This window comes from Loxodonta africana, chromosome 7, assembly GCF_030014295.1.
Source record: "Loxodonta africana isolate mLoxAfr1 chromosome 7, mLoxAfr1.hap2, whole genome shotgun sequence".
In the NCBI taxonomy this organism is placed as follows: Eukaryota; Metazoa; Chordata; class Mammalia; order Proboscidea; family Elephantidae; genus Loxodonta; species Loxodonta africana.
Window position 1 is genome coordinate 4,071,155 of NC_087348.1, and position 20,418 is coordinate 4,091,572.

Here is a 20,418-nt window from a genome sequence, read left to right on the forward strand (position 1 = left end):
GGTCGCCTTTAGTTGGGGCCGACTCCACAGGTTAACAACAGCAGCAGGTGGGAGAAGCTGAAATTACAAAGGCCTTTGGCCAGCAAACTCAGGAACACCCATTTGCCCTGAAATTATAATCCAGAAGGGCACTGCAGTGAACTTTGGAATTTTTATTTAAAAAAAAAAACTTAAGTGACTTGAATGATCTTTTGGGTATAAGAACTGCTGCTGGAGACTTTTAGCTAGTCCTCCAGGGTGATCTGATGGAGAGAGGGGGCCAAAGAGGCCAACATGAATGAATGAGTGAATGAATGAATGAATGAGCTATCAGGCGTCTCAAGCTCGCAGTCCGGTGGCGGGGAAGATAACATAAATGATGAAAGCCAGGCAGGTGTTAGATCAGACGACACAATCTCTGCAGGTCCCATGAAGACCCGAGGGGCCGCGTCAGACCCAGAGACACTGGCCTTGGCTGGCTCCTTTCTCTTAGGGCCATGGGCGATACCCAACCCTGTCAAAACCAAAAACCTGCTGTCATTGAGTCAATTCTGACTTCTGACCCCCCATTTGTTACAGAGTAGAACTGCTCCATGGGGTTTTCTTGGCTGTAATCTTTATGGGAGCAAATCGCCGGGCCTTTCTTCTGAGGCACTGCTGGGTGGGTTCAGACCGCCAACCTTTGGGCTAGTAGTCAGGAGCAAACAGTTTTCCACAACTCTCGATTGTCAAGATAATCCAGAAATCTGGGTTTTTATATGAAATATCCAGGTTTATAAACCTGTAAAAAACTGTGCAGGCCGGTGGGGGTGAGTCAGAAAAAAGCCGCATCTGTGACCCCTTCATACCACAAAAAATAAATTATTTTTAAAAAATTTCTATGAAGCCCAGCTCTACTCTGACACACATGGGGTCGCCATGAGCTGGAAACGACTCGACAGCAACCGGCTTATTTTTACTCTTGTGTGTTGGTAAATCCCCGTGCACGTCTGGCGTGGAGGATGGGAGCGTGTCCTGTGGCCTCGTCCCAGGAGTGACTCTGAAGGGGGCAACAGTGAGACCCCCGGGGGTGTTTGCTGTGGTGAAGGAAACTCTGGAAGCAACGAGTGGGCATGGGTGTTCCCTTAGTTGATCACAGGGTGCTGTGTCCTAGCTGGGCCTTTGTGGGCACTTGGAGGCCTCCAGGGTGACTTTGCTTGGTCAGCCATGAAACACTGGAGCAGAGACCTCACACCCAAGCACCTGCCGAGGATGGAGACCTGGATGGAGGGGGCACGTGAACTGGGCCCAGGACCAGCCACAGAACACGTGAACGGTGAGGGAGAGGCCCCCTCGTGTGCGGGGGTGACAGGAACGTGGGGCTGAGACGAACCACTGAACTCCTGTCCCGTCTGGAGGGGCAGCTGCTGCCCAGGACCGGGGGGCTGGGCCCTGTGATTTATTTTCAGGAGAAGGCTGACATCCAAGTGTTCCTGTGAGAACCCCTGAGTTTTCGGTGTTTACCTCAAGTCCGCTCCTGTTGTGAGGAAAGGTACCCGGGTTCCTCTTTCTCTGCGTCTGTGCGTTGTGGAGTGTCTAAAGTGAACCACAGTCAGCTCCAGTCGAGGCGATTCCAACTCACGGAGACCCCATGAACGTCCGAGTAGAGCTGCGCTCCACAGGGCTTTCAGAGCCTGACTTTTTGGAAACAGATAAACAGGCTCTTTTTCCCAGGCACCTCTGGGTGGAATCGAACCCCCATCCTTTCGGTTAGCAGCCGAGTGCTTTAACTGCCTCACCTCATCACCTCTCCCCTCTGCATGTGGGCTGTCAGTCCCCAAGAGAACGCAAAGCCGAGTTTGTGTCAGGCTGAAGATCCAAGCCAGGAGCACCTGAGTCAAAACCCGAGGTCTTTGTCTGCCACTGATACACGCTGTGTGAACGCGGGCAAATCCCGTACCACGCAGACTCCGAGGGCTGTGAGGGTGAAAGGGGATCACTGGGGCCAGGTGCTTTGTAACTGCGAATTAATGCACACTTACTGGGTAAGAGCTCGACCGCTAACCAAAAGGTCGGCAGTTCAACTCCACCAGCCGCTCCTTGGAAACCCAATGGGGCAGTTCAGCTCTGTCCTGCAGGGTCCTATGGGCTGAAATGGACCCGATGGCAACGGGTATTACTAATAGGGTGTGCACGTTGCTGATTCAGTCCACACTCTGCCCCTAGTGTACTACGTAATGTATAACGGGGACACCCCGTTGTCTTGATTCTGACTCATAGGACAGAGTGGAACTGCCCCATAGGGTTTCCAAGGCCAAAGTCTTCACAGACTGCCATGTCTTCTCCCACAGAGAGGCTGGTGGTTTCGAACTGCTGACCTTTTAATTAGCAGCTGAGCACTTAACCACTGCACCACCAGGGCTTGTATAATTGGTGCATAAACAAAAAATACCACACCCACTGCCATTGAGTCAATTCCAACTCATAGCCACCCTATACTGGTGCATAGAAGACGTATATATATATTTGAAATAATTTTTATCGTGCTTTAAGTGAAAGTTTACAAATCAAGTCAGTCGGTCACATATAAACTTATATACACCTTACTACATACTCCCACTTACTCTCCCCCTAATGAGTCAGCCCTTCCAGTCTCTCCTTTCGTGACCGTTTTGCCAGTTTCTAACCCCCTCTACCCTCCCATCTCCCCTCTAGACAGGAGATGCCAACACGGTCTCAAGTGTCCACCTGATACAAGTAACTCACTCCTCATCAGCATCTCTCTCCAACCCATTGTCCAGTCCCTTCCATGTCTGATGAGTTGTCTCCGGGAATGGTTCCTGTCCTGGGCCAACAGAAGGTTTGGGGACCATGACCGCCGGGATTCCTCTAGTCTCAGTCAGACCATTAAGTCTGGTCTTTTTATGAGAATTTGGGGTCTGCATCCCACTGATCTCCTGCTCCCTCAGGGGTTCTCTGTTGTGCTCCCTGTCAGGGCAGTCATTGGTTGTGGCCAGGCACCATCTAGTTCTTCTGATCTCAGGATGATGTAGGTCTCTGGTTCCTGTGGCCCTTTCTGTCTCTTGGGCTCATAATTACCTTGTGACCTTGGTGTTGGAAGATACATTTTAAGGAGCTCTGGTGGCTCAGTGGTTAAGTGCTCGGCTGCTAACCGAAAGATCAGCGGTTTGAACCTATCAGTGCTCCGTGGGAGAAAAATGTGGCAGCCTGCTTCCGTAGAGATTTACAGCCTTGGAAACCGTGTGGGGCAGTTCTATTGTGTCCCATGGGTCACTATGAGTTGAAATTGACTTGACGGCACTGGGCTTGGTTTTTGGTTTTATATACAGGGAGTAGCTTTGCCAAAAGGAAACTTACTCTGTGGGGTCTCAACATAACTAGTATATGTTGTGTGCTGTTTGAGTCGATGCTGACTCATAGCAACCCCGTAGGATAGAGTAGAACTGCCTCATCGGGTTTCCTAGGCTGTAATTTTATGAGGATCCCTGGTGGCGCAGTGGATAAGTGCTTGGCTGCCAAACAAAAGGTCAGCAGTTCGAACCCACCAGCTGCTCCCTAGGAGAAAGATGGGGCAGTCTGCTCCTGTAAGGATTTATAGCCTTGGAAACCCTATGGGGCTGGAAGGAAAGGAGGGAGGGAGGGAGGAAGGAAGGGAGGAAGGAGAGAGGTGCCAAGAAGGGCACCTAACAAGGCTGTTTATAACACGTAATGTTGTTGTTGTTAGGTGCCATCCAGTCGGTTCCGACTCAGAGTGACCCCATGTACAACAGAACGAAACCCTGCCCAGTCCTGTGCCGTCCTCGTGATTATTGTTAGGCTTGAGCCCACTGTTGCAGCCACTGTGTCGATCCATCTTGTTGAGGGTCTTCCTCTTTTTCGCTGACCCTCTACCTTACCAAGCATGGTGTTCTCCTTCATAACACGTGATGTCCTCTTTCCCTCCCTCCTCCCTTCCTCCCACCCTCCCTCCCTCCATCCCTCCTTCCCTCTTTCCCTCCCTTCCTTCCCCCTTTCTCTCCTGCCCCACCTTTCCTCCTCACTCTCTTCCTCTTTCTTCCTTCCACCTGTGAAAATTTCCAACACAGAGAAACAAAAGCAGAGAAAATAATGCAGCAAAGATATGTGTAGCTGCCACCTGACTGTACCCAAGTTTGACATTTTTGTCCTATTTGCCAGAACTGTTCCAAGAAAACAAAAACATTACAAGTGGTGTCGAAAGCCTTGTAAACCCCGTTCTCGCTCCCAAGCGGCAACTCTTCTCCTGAGTTTGGCGTTCCTCTTTCCTACTGAATGGTTCTGTGTCGTCGCTCGGCGGGAGTATGTCCCAAACTGCGTAGAGAATGTGTTGCATCTTTGCAACCTTGCATTTGTTAGTATATTTCTGTATCCTTCTGCAGGTTGCTTTCCTTTTGCTCCCGGTTGTGTGTTTGAGCTCGTCCCTGTGTAGCTCTGGCTTATTCATTTCTACAGCAGTCCCTGGACGACTGGGGTGACCATACATCCCAGTGTGGCCGGGACAGCCCCATGTTTTTTTGCAGAGAGCAGTCTTGTACATCCTTCCCTGTGCCTGTGAGCTTGGATTTCTTTACAGAGTTGATGTAGATGTGGGATTGCCGGTTAGCCACAGCACTGCCTCTCCCAGATCCCTGGTACCCCAGTTCAAGCCAGGTTTTAATCCAACCTTTCTGGACAACCACAGAAGTGGGGGATCACAGGTATGGTCACCAGGCAGTGGGTGGCTCACTCCCAGAATTATGCTGGTGTCTCACTCCATGCTTCCTACCGTCTGTGGTTTGAGGTGGCTGTCAGCAGCGTGACCTGTGTGTTTTCACGGGAACTTTATTCCATTTGACCCTGTGGGAGCTGAACTCCCAGCTGCTACCACCCCTTTTGGACTCCAGAGTGTCTCAGCTTCAGCCTGCTCCTGACTATGGGGTCTGTTCCACTCCGGCTCCTGGAGACTGTGATCTCATCTTTGAGTCTGGCTGTGGCTTTTCTGTCCTGTTTTCACACGCTCCCTGTCACTGCTCTGTGTTTGAAGCAGAGGGGTTATTACAGCGCGAGCTCGCTGCCACCCCGACCCGGAGCCTGTGTTTGTTTTTCTCTTGCCTCAAAGAAAAAGCGGCCCTTTGGCTAATCCTCCTGAGCCGTGGTCATCGCTGCAGTGGGGTAGGGGTCTTGCGAATGTCAGGCTGGGAATTCACAGCTCGAAGGGTCTTTTCCACTTGGGTACTGGGTGCTGTCTGCCTCTGGCTCAGGCCTCTGGGTGGGAGGGATGCCTACTTTGCGGTTGTCGTGAGCTGCCGTGGAGTTGGTCCCTAGCTCACGACGACCCGGCGAACAACGGAATGAAACGTGCCTGGCCCTGCAGCAGGTCCGCGGTCGGTTGTGGATCGGATCATATAGATCCACAGGGTTTTCATTGCTGATGGATTGCCAGGCCTTTCTTCCTAGTCTGTCTCAGTCTGGACGCTCTGCTGAAACCTGGTCAGCATCATGGCAACATGTGAGCCTCCACTTACAGACGGGTGGTGACTGTGCAGGAGGGGCATTGGCTGGGGATCGAACCCGGGTCTCCTGTATGGAAGGCGAGAATTCTGCCACTGAACCACCACTGCCCTTCTTTAGAGGACTTTACGCTGTACGCACATGGGGGCTTCTGGCCGGCAGTCCCTCCGACAAACACTAGATCATGAAACAAGTCCGTGGACATTCCGAGGCCTGCCTTCCCCGGCCCCTGGGATTTCCTCCTTTAGCGTCCACATTTCCTCAGGTCTCTTTCCTTCTTCCGCTCCCTCCAGAGACAGCGGCCCCCGAGGCCCGGCAACCATGCCACGAAGTCCCACGTCCAGCGAGGACGAGATGGCCCAGAGCTTCTCTGACTACTCTGTGGGCTCAGAGTCCGACAGCTCCAAAGAAGAGACGGTCTATGACACCATCCGGGCCACAGCCGAGAAGCCGGGCGGCGCCAGGACAGAGGAGAGCCGGGGCGACACACTGGTGCTGCGGATTATTATTCAGGACCTTCAGCAGACGGTGAGCTGCTCCCTCACCCCTGCCCTGTCCTCAGCTCTCGTCACCGTCAGGTGTGGCCTAAACCCTCTGCCCTGTCCTCAGCTCTCGTGACCCTCATGAGTGGCCTGAACCCTCTGCCATGTCCTCAGCTCTCGTCACCGTGAGGCGTGGCCTGAACCCTCTGCCCTGTCCTCAGCTCTCGTGACCCTCATGAGTGGCCTGAACCCTCTGCCATGTCCTCAGGTCTCGCCACCGTCAGGCTTGGCCTGAACCCTCTGCCCTGTCCTCTGCTCTCATCATCCTCAGGCGTGGCCTGAACCCTCTGCTGTGTCCTCTGCTCTCGTCACTGCCTGGTGTGGTCTGAGCCCTCTGCCCTGTCCTCAAGTCTCATCACCATCAGGTGTGGCCTGAACCCTCTGCCCTGTCCTCGGGTCTCGTCACCATCTGGTGTGGCTTGAACCTTCTGCCCTGTCCTCAGCTCTTTTTGTTGTCCGGCATGGCCTGAACCCTCTGCCCTGTCCTCAGCCCTTGTCATCGTCTTGTGTGGCCTGAACCCTCTGCCCTGTCCTCAGCTCTTGTCATCGTCTTGTGTGGCCTGAACCCTCTGCTCTGTCCTCAGCTCTTGTCATCGTCTTGTGTGGCCTGAACCCTCTGCTCTGTCCTCAGGTCTCGTCACCATCAGGTGTGGCCTGAACCCTCTGCCCTGTCCTCAGCTCTCGTCACCGTCTGGCGTGGCCTGAATGCCTGCCAGCTGCCCACCCTGAGCCCCTGCCTGCCTGGCCAGTTCCGCTGCCTCTGCACACATGGTCCCCATTTCTTAATGAGTCCCTGAGGTCACACTGCAACGTGGGAACAGCTAAAGTCTGTTACTGTGCCGCGGCGCGTTTTTATAAATTACTGGCCACGGACTGTGCTAAAGCTTTGCACGCAGTATTTCATTTACTTCTTGTAACAGTCTGTGAGCTAGGTCAGATTTAACATGGAGCAGTGGGAGCTCGGTGATGGTTTTCTCTGTCCCTCGCGCTCTCTCTCCTTCTTCCCCTTTAAAAATAAATTTATCGTGGTGAAATCTGTATAACAAATTTGCCACGTCAGCGTTTTTACACGTACAATCCAGTGACGTTAATTACACTCAGCATGCTGTCTGACCATCACCACTGTCCAGTTCCGAGTTTGTTCATCACCCCAACAGACACTCGGTGCCCCTTAAGCAATACCTCCCATTCCCCCCCTTCTATACACCCCCTGGAGCCGTGGTGGCGTAGTGGTTAAGCACTACGGCTGCTAACCAAAAGGTCGGCAGTTCAAATCAACCAGCCGCTCCTTGGAACGCCTATGGGGCAGTTCTACTCTGTCCTACCGGGTTGCTATGAGTCGGAATCAAGACAACAGCAATGGGTTTGGTTTTGGCTTTTACACACCCCCTGCTAACCACTAATCGGCTTTGGTCTCTATGCGTTTGCCCATTTCATTTAAGTGGCTTCATACAATATTTGTCCTTTTTTGACTGGCTTCTTTCACTCAGTATAATGTGTTCCAGGTTCATCCATGTGGTGGCGTGAATCAGGGCTTCCTTTCTCTTTATGGCCGGGTAATACTCCACTGTGTGGAGGGACCACGTTGTGTTTTCCCACTCCCCTGCTGGCAGACATTCGGGTTGTTTCCACCTTTGGCTGTTGTGAACAGCGTTGCAGTCAACGTTGGTATACAGGTATCTGTTTGCGACCCTGCTTTCAAGTCTTTGAGTACACACCTAGGACTGGAATTGCTGGTCATATGGTGTTGAATTTTTCAAGGAACTGCCGAACTGTTTTCCACGGTGACTACACCATTTTATTTATTTATTTTTCTGTTGTACTTTAGATGTACAGAACGAACTAGTTTCTCATCAAAGAGTTAGTACACACATTGTTCTATGACATTGGTTAACAACCCCATGACATGTCAGCACTGTCCGTTCTCAACCCTGGGTTCCCTGTTACCAGTTTTCCTTTTTCCTCCGGCTTTCCAGTCCCTGCCCCAGGACTGGTGCACCCCTTTACTCTTGTTTCAATCTTTGGCTGAAGGGTGAACCTCAGGTGTGACCTCATTACTGAGCTGAAAGAGTGTCCGGGGGCCATACTCTCAGGGTTTCTCCAGTCTCTGTCAGGCCAGCAAGACAGGTCTTTCTTTTTTAGTTAGAATTTTGTTCTGTATTTTTCTCCAGCTCTGTCCAGGACCCTCTATTGTGATCCCTGTGAGAGCAGTCAGTGGCGGTAGCCGGGCACCATCTGGTTGTACTGGGCTCAGCCTGGTGGAGGCCGTGGTAGATGTGGTCCATTAGTCCTTTGGACTAATCTTTCCCTTGTATCTTTAGTTTTCTTCATTCTTGCTTGCTCCTGAAGGGGTGAGACCAGCGGAGTATCCTAGATGGCTGCTCACAGGCTTTTAAGACCCCAGACACTACTCACCAAAGCAGGATGTAGAACACATTCTTTATAAACTATGCTATGCCAGTTGAGCTAGATGTTCCCCGAGACCATGGTCCCCACAGCCCTCAGCCCAGTAATTCGGTCCCTCCGGGAGTTTGGATGTGTCTGTGGAGCTTCCATGGCCTTGCCTTGTACAGGTTGTGCTGGCTTCCCCAGTATTGTGTACTGTCTTATCCTTCACCAAAGTTTCCACTTATCTATTGTCTATTAAGTGTTTTTCTGTCCCCATCGCTCCCTTCCCTCGTAACCATCAAAGATTGTTTCTTTTTATATGTAAACCTTTCCATGAGTTTTTACAGTAGTGGTCTCATACAATATTTGTCTTTTGTGATTGACTTATTCTGCTCAGCCTAATGTCCTCCAGATTCATCCATGTTATGAGATGCTTCACAGATTCGTTGTAGTTCTTTAGCGTGGTGTACTACTCCATTGTGTGTGTGTACCACAGGTTGTTTATCCATCCATCTGGTGATGGGCATCTAGGTCGTTTCCATCTTTTTGCTCTTGTGGACAATACAGCAGTGAACATGGGTGTGCATATGTCTGTTCGTGTGACGACTCTTATTTCTCTTGGATGTACTCCTAGGAGTGGGATTGCTGGATCATCTGGTATGTCTATTTCTAGCTTTCTAAGGAAGTGCCATATCGTCTTCCAAAATGGTTATATCACTTTGCTTTACCACCAGCAGCGCATAAGGTTCCGATCTCCCTGCAGCCTCTCCAACATTTATTTCCTGTTTTATTTATTCCTGCCGGTAATGGCGGGGTGAGATGGTATCTCCTTGTGGTTTTGATTTGCATTTCTCTGACGGCTAGAGATCCCGAGCATTTCCTCATGTGTCTGTTGGCTGCTTGAATGTCTTCTTTGGTGAAGTGTCTGTTCATTTCCTTTGCCCATTGTTTAATTGGATTATTTGTCTTTTTGTTATAGAGGTGTTAGATTTTCTTGTAGATTTTAGAGATCAGACTTTTGTCTGATTTGTAACAGTCAAAAAATTTTTCCCAGTCTGTATGTTCCCTTTTTACTCTTTTGGTGAAGTGTTTTGACAAGCATAAATGTTCAATTTTTAGAAGATCCCAGTTATTTAGCTTATTGTGTGTTGTGTGTTGTTGGTTGTGATTTGTATCCTGTTAATGCCATGTATTAGGGCCTCTAGTGTTGATCCTATTTTTTTCTTCTATGAACTTCATGGTTTTTGGCTTTATATTTAGGTTTTTGATCCATTTTGAGTTAGTTTTTGTGTATGGTGTGAGGTATGGGTCCTGTTTCATTTTTTTTGCAGATGGATATCCGCCAGCACCATTTGTTAAAAAGACTGTCTTTTCCCCATTTAATGGACTTTGGGCTCTTGTCAAGGTTCTTAGTTCTGTTCCATTGATCAATGTATCTGTCGTTCTACCGGGACCAGGCTGTTCTGACTATGGTAGGTGTATAGTAGGTTCTGAGGTCAGATAGTGCTAGTCCTCCTACTTTATTCTTCAGTAGTGCTTTACTTATCCGGGGCTCATTCCTTTTCCATATAAAGTTAATGATAAGTTTTTCCACTCTTCAAAGAATGTTGTTGGTATTTGGACCAGTATTACATTGTATTTGTAAATCGCTTTGGGTAGAATTGTCATTTTCACAATGTTGAGTCTACCTATCCATGAGCATGGTATGTTTTACCATTTATGTAGATCTCTTAGTTTCTTGCAGTAATGTTTTGTAGTTTTCTTTGTATAGGTCCTTTACATCCCTGGTTAGATTTATTCCCAAGTATTTTATTTTTTTTAGGGGCTATTATAAATGGTATTGTTTTCCTGACTTCCTTTTCATCATTCTCTTTATTAGTGTACAGGAACCCAACTGATTTTTGTATGTTTATCTTGTATCATGCTACTCTGCTGAATCTTTCTATTAGTTCCAGTAGTTTTCTCATGGAGTCTTTTGGGTTTTCTATGTATAGTATCATATCATCCACAAATAGAGAGAGTTTAACTTCTTCATTGCCAGTTTGGATGCCCTTTATTTCTGTTTCTTGCCTTATTGCTGTAGCTAGGACTTCCAACATAATGTTAAATAGGAGTGGTGATAAAGGGCATCCTTGTCTTGTTCCTGTTCTCAAGTGGAAAGTTTTCAGCCTCTCTCCGTTAAGAAGACTACACCATTTTACAACCCCACCAGCAATGAATGAAGGCGGACGGTGATAATTTGAGAATGACATTTGGTGGTAGTAGTGGGGGAATTGTTTTCTGTCTTTACATAGTTATGGTGTAGAAATTTCTTTGGGAAGCTTCTTCCGAATGCATCATTGTGCCGCATGAGCTGCTCCAAGAGGCCTCGAAGTCAGGGTCAGCTGTTCAGAATTTCAGCGGGGTCCCGGGTCATCTTTGTCCTGAGGTTCTCCTGGTTTAGAAGCACCCGCAGAGGAGCTTGGGGAGGTGGGTGGGTTATGAAGCGTCCCTGAAGGACTCTGGCCTGGGAGTATTAAGCTTCACGCTTGACTCTGTCTCACTGTGCTGCCGGTTGCCGCTGAGTTGACGCCGACTCCTGTGGCCCCTGCGTGTGTCAGAGCTGAACTGTGACCGGCGGTGCTTTCAACGGCTGATCTTTTGGACACAGATGACCAGAACTCTCTTCTGATGGGCCTTTGGGTGGATTTGAACCCCCAACATTTCGGTTAGTAGTCTAGCACTTAGCCCGTGTGCACCACCTAGGTTCTAATCTCACAGCATTGGAGGGTCTAATGGAATGTCTCCAGTTCAGCATCTCCAATAGATGGGTCACTAACAAGAATGGAAATGCATCTCTCCTCTCTCTGACTGTCAGCAAGGGCCAGGCCAGCCTCTGTGGGCGCTCTCAGCCAGTAGGACACCTGAACCCAAAGGTCCCCTGGGCCTTGATCTCTCTCCATGAGAGGCGCCCATGGGGCTGAGGATGGTATAATGCTGACACCTGTCTTCTACGAACAGGCTGGCCAGATGGTTTTGACTTCAAGAGAAAGCTCAGGGTGACCTCAGACCCAGAACTAACCCGGCAGCCCTGCCAGTTCCTGGGGCCACCCTGCGTACACAAAGGCGGCTTTTCAGGAAGGGGGGTATGGCCTTTATGTGCTCTCTCCTATGTGACTTAACATCTCTTATAATAGTTACGAAGAGCCCTGGCGACGCAGTGGTCGAACACTCAGCTGCTAACCAACAGGTTGGTGATTCCAACCCACCAACCAGTCTGCGGGAGAAAGACGTGGCAGTCTGCTCCCACTAAGATTACAGCCTCAGAAACCCTGTGGGGCAGTTCTGCTCTGACTTATACAGTCTCTGTGAGTCAGGATCAATGGCAACAGGCCATAAAAGTTACACGTGATCCTTATAAAGAATTTGAGCAGTGCAGAAAAGTACAGAAGTAGTTGTCATTCACACCGTTCCAGGCATGTCCCCCAGGGTATGGAGAGAAATAACTTGTAAACGTAGGAGCCCAGCACACACACTATTTATAAATAAACAGAATTATGATTTTTCTTTTAATGTGACAGGAGGAAAATACAGTGAAGGGATACTGAGCTTTGGGCTGGTAATTGATTCTTTGCCACAGAGACTGTTTTTAATCGATCTGTGAAGCAGAACTAAGAGAAACGATTATTCTGATCGCCGGAAGGTCAGACCCCGTCTTTGTTTTTAATTGCGTTTTTTTATTACCGCCATAAGGCACTTAGCACGCTCTCCCTTGTGTCCCTTGCGGTGAATTAAGCTAATTCCTGTAATAAACAGACCTCCAAAACTCAGGAGCTAACTCCTAGATGCTTCGTGTCTGTCTCTCTTCTCAGTCCGTCGGGGGCTGGCAGGAGGGAAGGGGAGATGCTGCTCCCCACAGCCATTCAGGGACCAGGCTCCTTCCATCCAGAGGCTGGGACCTTCCTCAGCGCTCTGGAATCCTCCAGAGAAGAGGAGGGAGGGAAGAGAAAGCCTGTGGGTCACGACCGCCTCACTTTCCCTGGCTTAGTCAGGAGGCCACACCTGAGGCTGGCAGCTAGTTGAGCTCTGAGCCCAGGAAGAAGGGGGAACAGTCTGGCAGACAAGTAACTAGTTGTAGTACACACACACAGTCACACCCCATACACAGACACACATGTACACATATGTATACACACCTACACAGACACGCACACACATACTAACAGACACACTCACACACGCACACTCACAGACACACAGTCACATATAGACACACTCACATACAGACTCAGACACACATTCATATCCACACACTCACCACACACATGGACACATATATACCCAGACACTTTCACACACAAACCAAAACCAAAAAAAATAAAAAAGACAAACCTGTTGCTACTGAGTCGATGTCAGCTCATAGTGACCCTACAGGACAAAGCAGGACTGCCCCAGTGCTGTGGACTCGATGTCAGCTCATAGCGACCCTACAGGACAAAGCAGACCTGCCCCAGTGCTGTGGACTCGATGTCAGCTCATAGCGACCCTACAGGACAAAGCAGAACTGCCCCAGTGCTGCTGAGTCGATGTCAGCTCATAGCGACCCTACAGGACAAAGCAGACCTGCCCCAGTGCTGTGGACTCGATGTCAGCTCATAGCGACCCTACAGGACAAAGCAGAACTGCCCCAGTGCTGCTGAGTCGATGTCAGCTCATAGCGACCCAACAGGACAAAGCAGACCTGCCCCAGTGCTGTGGAGTCGATGTCAGCTCATAGCGACCCTACAGGACAAAGCAGACCTGCCCCAGTGCTGTGGAGTCGATGTCAGCTCATAGCGACCCTACAGGACAAAGCAGACCTGCCCCAGTGCTGTGGAGTCGATGTCAGCTCATAGCGACCCTACAGGACAAAGCACGACTGCCCCAGTGCTGTGGAGTCGATGTCAGCTCATAGCGACCCTACAGGACAAAGCAGACCTGCCCCAGTGCTGTGGACTCGATGTCAGCTCATAGCGACCCTACAGGACAAAGCAGACCTGCCCCAGTGCTGTGGACTCGATGTCAGCTCATAGCGACCCTACAGGACAAAGCAGAACTGCCCCAGTGCTGCTGAGTCGATGTCAGCTCATAGCGACCCTACAGGACAAAGCAGACCTGCCCCAGTGCTGTGGACTCGATGTCAGCTCATAGCGACCCTACAGGACAAAGCAGACCTGCCCCAGTGCTGTGGAGTCGATGTCAGCTCATAGCGACCCTACAGGACAAAGCAGACCTGCCCCAGTGCTGTGGAGTCGATGTCAGCTCATAGCGACCCTACAGGACAAAGCAGACCTGCCCCAGTGCTGTGGACTCGATGTCAGCTCATAGCGACCCTACAGGACAAAGCAGAACTGCCCCAGTGCTGCTGAGTCGATGTCAGCTCATAGCGACCCTACAGGACAAAGCACGACTGCCCCAGTGCTGTGGAGTCGATGTCAGCTCATAGCGACCCTACAGGACAAAGCAGAACTGCCCCAGTGCTGTGGGGTCGAAGTCAGCTCATAGCGACCCTACAGGACAAAGCAGACCTGCCCCAGTGCTGTGGACTCGATGTCAGCTCATAGCGACCCTACAGGACAAAGCAGACCTGCCCCAGTGCTGTGGAGTCGATGTCAGCTCATAGCGACCCTACAGGACAAAGCACGACTGCCCCAGTGCTGTGGAGTCGATGTCAGCTCATAGCGACCCTACAGGACAAAGCAGACCTGCCCCAGTGCTGTGGACTCGATGTCAGCTCATAGCGACCCTACAGGACAAAGCAGACCTGCCCCAGTGCTGTGGACTCGATGTCAGCTCATAGCGACCCTACAGGACAAAGCAGAACTGCCCCAGTGCTGCTGAGTCGATGTCAGCTCATAGCGACCCTACAGGACAAAGCAGACCTGCCCCAGTGCTGTGGACTCGATGTCAGCTCATAGCGACCCAACAGGACAAAGCAGACCTGCCCCAGTGCTGTGGAGTCGATGTCAGCTCATAGCGACCCTACAGGACAAAGCAGACCTGCCCCAGTGCTGTGGAGTCGATGTCAGCTCATAGCGACCCTACAGGACAAAGCAGACCTGCCCCAGTGCTGTGGACTCGATGTCAGCTCATAGCGACCCTACAGGACAAAGCAGAACTGCCCCAGTGCTGCTGAGTCGATGTCAGCTCATAGCGACCCTACAGGACAAAGCACGACTGCCCCAGTGCTGTGGAGTCGATGTCAGCTCATAGCGACCCTACAGGACAAAGCAGAACTGCCCCAGTGCTGTGGGGTCGAAGTCAGCTCATAGCGACCCTACAGGACAAAGCAGACCTGCCCCAGTGCTGTGGACTCGATGTCAGCTCATAGCGACCCTACAGGACAAAGCAGACCTGCCCCAGTGCTGTGGAGTCGATGTCAGCTCATAGCGACCCTACAGGACAAAGCACGACTGCCCCAGTGCTGTGGAGTCGATGTCAGCTCATAGCGACCCTACAGGACAAAGCAGACCTGCCCCAGTGCTGTGGAGTCGATGTCAGCTCATAGCGACCCTACAGGACAAAGCAGACCTGCCCCAGTGCTGTGGACTCGATGTCAGCTCATAGCGACCCTACAGGACAAAGCAGACCTGCCCCAGTGCTGTGGACTCGATGTCAGCTCATAGCGACCCTACAGGACAAAGCAGAACTGGCCCAGTGCTGCTGAGTCGATGTCAGCTCATAGCGACCCAACAGGACAAAGCAGACCTGCCCCAGTGCTGTGGAGTCGATGTCAGCTCATAGCGACCCTACAGGACAAAGCAGACCTGCCCCAGTGCTGTGGAGTCGATGTCAGCTCATAGCGACCCTACAGGACAAAGCACGACTGCCCCAGTGCTGTGGAGTCGATGTCAGCTCATAGCGACCCTACAGGACAAAGCAGAACTGCCCCAGTGCTGTGGAGTCGATGTCAGCTCATAGCGACCCAACAGGACAAAGCAGACCTGCCCCAGTGCTGTGGACTCGATGTCAGCTCATAGCGACCCGACAGGACAAAGCAGACCTGCCCCAGTGCTGTGGAGTCGATGTCAGCTCATAGCGACCCTACAGGACAAAGCAGACCTGCCCCAGTGCTGTGGACTCGATGTCAGCTCATAGCGACCCGACAGGACAAAGCAGACCTGCCCCAGTGCTGCTGAGTCGATGTCAGCTCATAGCGACCCTACAGGACAAAGCAGACCTGCCCCAGTGCTGTGGACTCGATGTCAGCTCATAGCGACCCGACAGGACAAAGCAGACCTGCCCCAGTGCTGCTGAGTCGATGTCAGCTCATAGCGACCCTACAGGACAAAGCAGACCTGCCCCAGTGCTGTGGAGTCAATGTCAGCTCATAGCGACCCTACAGGACAAAGCAGACCTGCCCCAGTGCTGTGGACTCGATGTCAGCTCATAGAGACCCTACAGGACAAAGCAGAACTGCCCCAGTGCTGTGGAGTCGATGTCAGCTCATAGCGACCCTACAGGACAAAGCACGACTGCCCCAGTGCTGTGGAGTCGATGTCAGCTCATAGCGACCCTACAGGACAAAGCAGACCTGCCCCAGTGCTGTGGACTCGATGTCAGCTCATAGCGACCCTACAGGACAAAGCACGACTGCCCCAGTGCTGTGGAGTCGATGTCAGCTCATAGCGACCCTACAGGACAAAGCAGAACTGCCCCAGTGCTGTGGACTCGATGTCAGCTCATAGCGACCCTACAGGACAAAGCACGACTGCCCCACAGGATTTCCAAGGAGCAGCTGGTGGATTTGAACTGCCAATCTTTTGGTTAGCAGCCATAGCTCTTAACCACTGTGCTACCAGGTCTCCTACACACACATAGACATACATACACACACACACCCTCACATATACAGACACATACATACACACACACACTCACATGTAGACATATACATACGCATTCACACACACAGACATGCATATACACACAGACACACATGTATACATACACATACACACACACGCACACACACTTCCTCCTCTTCACTCCCACCTCCTGATTCTTGTTGTTGTGGACCTGTCCCTCCTGGCCCCTTCTGCTCCAGAGCCCTGGGGTCCATTCGTCTTCATCTGGGGTGTAAATGCCCGTCACCAGCTTTTGCAGCGGGTTTTTTCTTTTTGCAGTTCTTTATTTGTTTCGTTTCAACTCTTCTTTGGGCGGAATTCATTGCTGAGTGATTTTTTCAAAAAGAATTCCTGAGGGCGGTTTTTCCTCTGTGAACTGATGTCTAGAGGTGCACACAGGGCCCCTGTGGCTGCAGCGGAGTTGGCTCACTGTGATATTTTTGAGTCACAATTCCCCCTCAGAGCTGTAGGGACGTCTTCCAGTTGCCTTCTTGCCTTGAACGTTGCTTCGGACACATCTGAGGGCACCTGATTTATTTTTCCATCTTGTAGCTCACTTGATATTCTTTCTGGGATTCCTGAAGAACCAACTTCATTCACTAGACTAGGAAAGGCTTTGCTGTGACCCGTCCTTGGAATTTTCTGGAAAAACTTATTTGCAGATTCTATTTGTCCTTTGTATACAGGATATTTTCTTGTATTCTGTTACTCTTTCTGTACTTTTGTTGGACTCTCTACTTATAGGGACAACGATGATATTGGATTTCCCTTCTCCATATTTGTTATCTTTTTTCTAATAGTTTTAATCACTTGCCACTTTTCCTATTCAATTTTCTTTAGTAATTGTATTTTCAGCTGGGTCCTTGCAGTTTCTAATTCATCTGTTCCTTGTGTAGCCCCCCCTTTTTTTTTTTTTGACTTTCCATTTGTTTTTTGTAGCTCAGCACTCTCTTTAAAAATTATGATTTTGTGTTGTCTATTTATTTGTTTTATGTCTTATTATTTTCCTCTCCAGCATCAAGCCCTCCTGGAGATTGTTCTTCTTTTAATTGGGGTGTATTTTCATCCAGATCAGAGACTTGGTCCGATTTGTGCCTGCAATCTGTCTTACTTCTGTTCATTTCTTTTTCTGTAATATGTCTTCATTATTTCCACGCCATTTATTTCCATCTTGTTGGAGTTTATTGTCAGCAGCTCAGTCTTCCATTTGTTCTGATAGTGCATTAGTGAATTTTCCTTGACTCCTTTGTACATTAGATTTGGTGGTCTGTTGACCTTCGTAGATGCAAAGGCCCAGAAGCGGGAGTGTCCAGTCTTGTTAGAAGGCCTGTGCCCTCTTTACTCTTCTGAGATTGTTATGTGCTGTGTACTGGGTTCACCCTCCCTGATCAGGAACCATGTCCCAGTCTCATCGAGGGACACTCCTATCCCCCAATGCAGCCAGGTGCCCTGCTAGGAGGGTCTCTACCAGACAGTCAACCTTGGCCATCTCCTTTTGTCTCACTTGGACCCCCGCTTTCCTCCCAGTAAGAGGAGGAAGCAAAGAAGGCACCCCTGTGTTTCCATCTGTCCAGCATTGAGGGTATTGATGAGAAATGTCTCGGTTTTGTCTGCTCGGGAGCACTGCTCTGGGGAACGAGGTTGAGGTTGGGATCCTTTCCTCAGAGTCTTCAGTTTCTCTCTGGGCCTTCTGAGGTGGATGTTTCTGGAATTAGATTGTGCCTGTTTTCTACTCTAGATAATTTTTTGGGAGGTTTGGTAAAGAGCTTGGTCTACAGTTCAGATCCCCAGCCACTCCTTGGAAACCCTATGGGGTAGTTCTACTCTATCCTATAGGGTCGCTGTGAATTGGAATTGACTCGATGGCAACTGGTTTTTTGGTTTGGGTTATTATTTTGGTCACTTCGTTGTATACTGGTGAGGGAGAGGCTGGTTGGCTGCATCCCCCTTCTCTGCCCTGGGTGCTGCATTTCTCACTGTGGGCCCCCCAATGGTGGAGATACCTCCTTTCACCCCATCACCTGGCCTGGACCCCAGGTTCACCCATCCTTACATCACAGGGTCTTAACCATTGTTGTTGTTGTGCGCTGTCAATTTTTGACTCATAGTGACCCCATGAAGCTGTCAAGGATTTCATTTTACTTGGATCCACAATCAACACCCATGGACAAGAAATCAAAGGACACATTGCATTGGGCAAATCTGCTGCAAAGGACTTCTTTAAAGTGTTGAAAAGCAAAAATGTCAGTTTAAGGAATAAGGTGTGCCTGACCCAAGCTGTGGTGTTTTCATTTGCCTCATGTGCATGGAAATGCTGGACAGTGAGTAAAATAAGGAAGACCGAAGAAGAATTTGATGCCTTTCAGTTACGGTGCTGGTGAAGAATATTGAATATACCACGGACTGCCAGAAGAACAAACAAATCTGTCTTGGAAGAAGTACAGCCAGAACGCTCCTTAGAAGTGAGGATGCTGAGACTTCGTCTCACATACTTTGGACATGTTATCGGGAGGGACCAGTCCCTGGAGAAGGACATCATGCTTGGTAAAGAAGAGGGTCAGGGAGAAAGAGGAAGATCCTCAACAAGATGGATCAACATGGTGGCTGCAACAGTGGACTCAAGCGTAACGATTGTGGGCACGGCACAGGACCGTGCGGTGTTTCGTTCTGTTGTACACAGGGTCGCTATGAGTCTGAACCAACTCGAAGGCACCTAACTAATAACATATAACAACAAGTGACCCCAGGTGACAGACTAGAACTGCCCATAGGGCTTAAATCCTCTTTATTTTTATTTTTATCTATACGCTTTGACTAGAGGGATGAGGAGGATTGGAAAAGCACTCTGCTTGGCTTTCAGACTCCGGACCTAACTGGGGACATGGAAGGAAGTGGGGGAGCATGAAGCTGCTGGGGACCAACAGACTGCAGCAGGCACACCTTCTCTGCTCTCTGCCCATAGGGGTGAACAGTGTCCCCCCAAAATTCATGTCCACTTGGAACCTAAAAACATGACTTTATTTGGTTTAGTCACTACGCTTATGTTTCCGGAATCTTCTGAAGACCACCTGTCTTCACTGTGTTCAAGACAGATCAGCTTCTGGAGGCCAAGACAAGAAGTTCATGGGTGCGAGTTCTCAGCATGAAGCCCCAGTTGAGTCGGGTAGCTGGGGACGTATGACAGTGGCTGGAGTCCTGCCCAAGAGGCTGAGCTAGGAGCTGCTGAGAGGGCTCGTCTTGTGGCCCTGTGTCCGCGTGTCTGGAGAAGCCCCCCGGGCCGTCCCTCTTCTTGGTCTGGACTCTGCCGTCGCCTCATTGATTGACAGCTGTCCCAAGTCTCCCACTCCTGCTGGAACTGAAGTCCAAACCCTTGGCGGGAGAACTTCCCCCAGGAGCACTTCGCTGCAGCATCCGGACACGGGCAGCCCTCGGTGGATAGAGCCAAGGTGGATTCCCCGTCAGGGAATGGCCTGGTGAGGTGGCCCCTAAGGCATGGAGGTGCGCACTCCTCTGTCTCCAAGCCCTCCCAGACACACCCTGGGCTCACTTGTGGGTGGGTGCTGGCAAAGGCCCTTTAACTGGCCTTCCAAAAGAGTGTCACATGCCAGAGCCAATGAAATTGATTTTTCTTCTGTTACGAATGTATTTGGGGATAGTCACTGAGAAAGTGAGGACAGAGCTGGCATTAGCCACGCAGTTGAAGCCACACAGAATGTCACATCACAAGCAGAGTGCAGAATTGAACATCGTGGGTCTCACTAAGAACCTCTGCTTTTCTCCAGCACAGACAACGTGACCCGTCCCCGCCCACCCCAGGCCTACTGAGGGTTGGCACCCAGCCACTCAGCTGAAGCTGCCCACCGTGTGTCAGTCCCCACGGCTGTCTGGACCAGTTAATGGAGGTGCCAAGGCCTCACCCACATCCTGGCAGGCGCTCCAGGAAAACCAGTCTCTCCGTCTTTTGTTTTAATCGATGCTTCCGTTTGTTAAATAGATGGGTCTTCAAGTTTGATATTTCATTTAGGAAAAAGCATCTCAGCGGCTATCTTGACCTCCTCAAAGACAATTTATTACCATCCATCCATCCATCTTCTCTTTCAGTCTCTCTCAGGCCTGTGGTACACAGACACACACAC

The 20,418-nt window shown here is 50.3% G+C and overlaps 1 protein-coding gene across 1 annotated transcript in view; it reads left to right on the forward strand.

The window, feature by feature from the left end:
- The first annotated feature begins 5,808 nt into the window (after positions 1 to 5,808).
- The window catches only part of SHANK2 (SH3 and multiple ankyrin repeat domains 2), a 571,155-nt gene continuing 556,545 nt past the window's right edge, over positions 5,809 to 20,418 (forward strand). The window contains exon 1 of the mRNA XM_064287611.1: positions 5,809 to 6,015. Coding sequence (XP_064143681.1) covers positions 5,809 to 6,015 — 207 coding nt within the window. The remainder of the gene's footprint in view (positions 6,016 to 20,418) is intronic.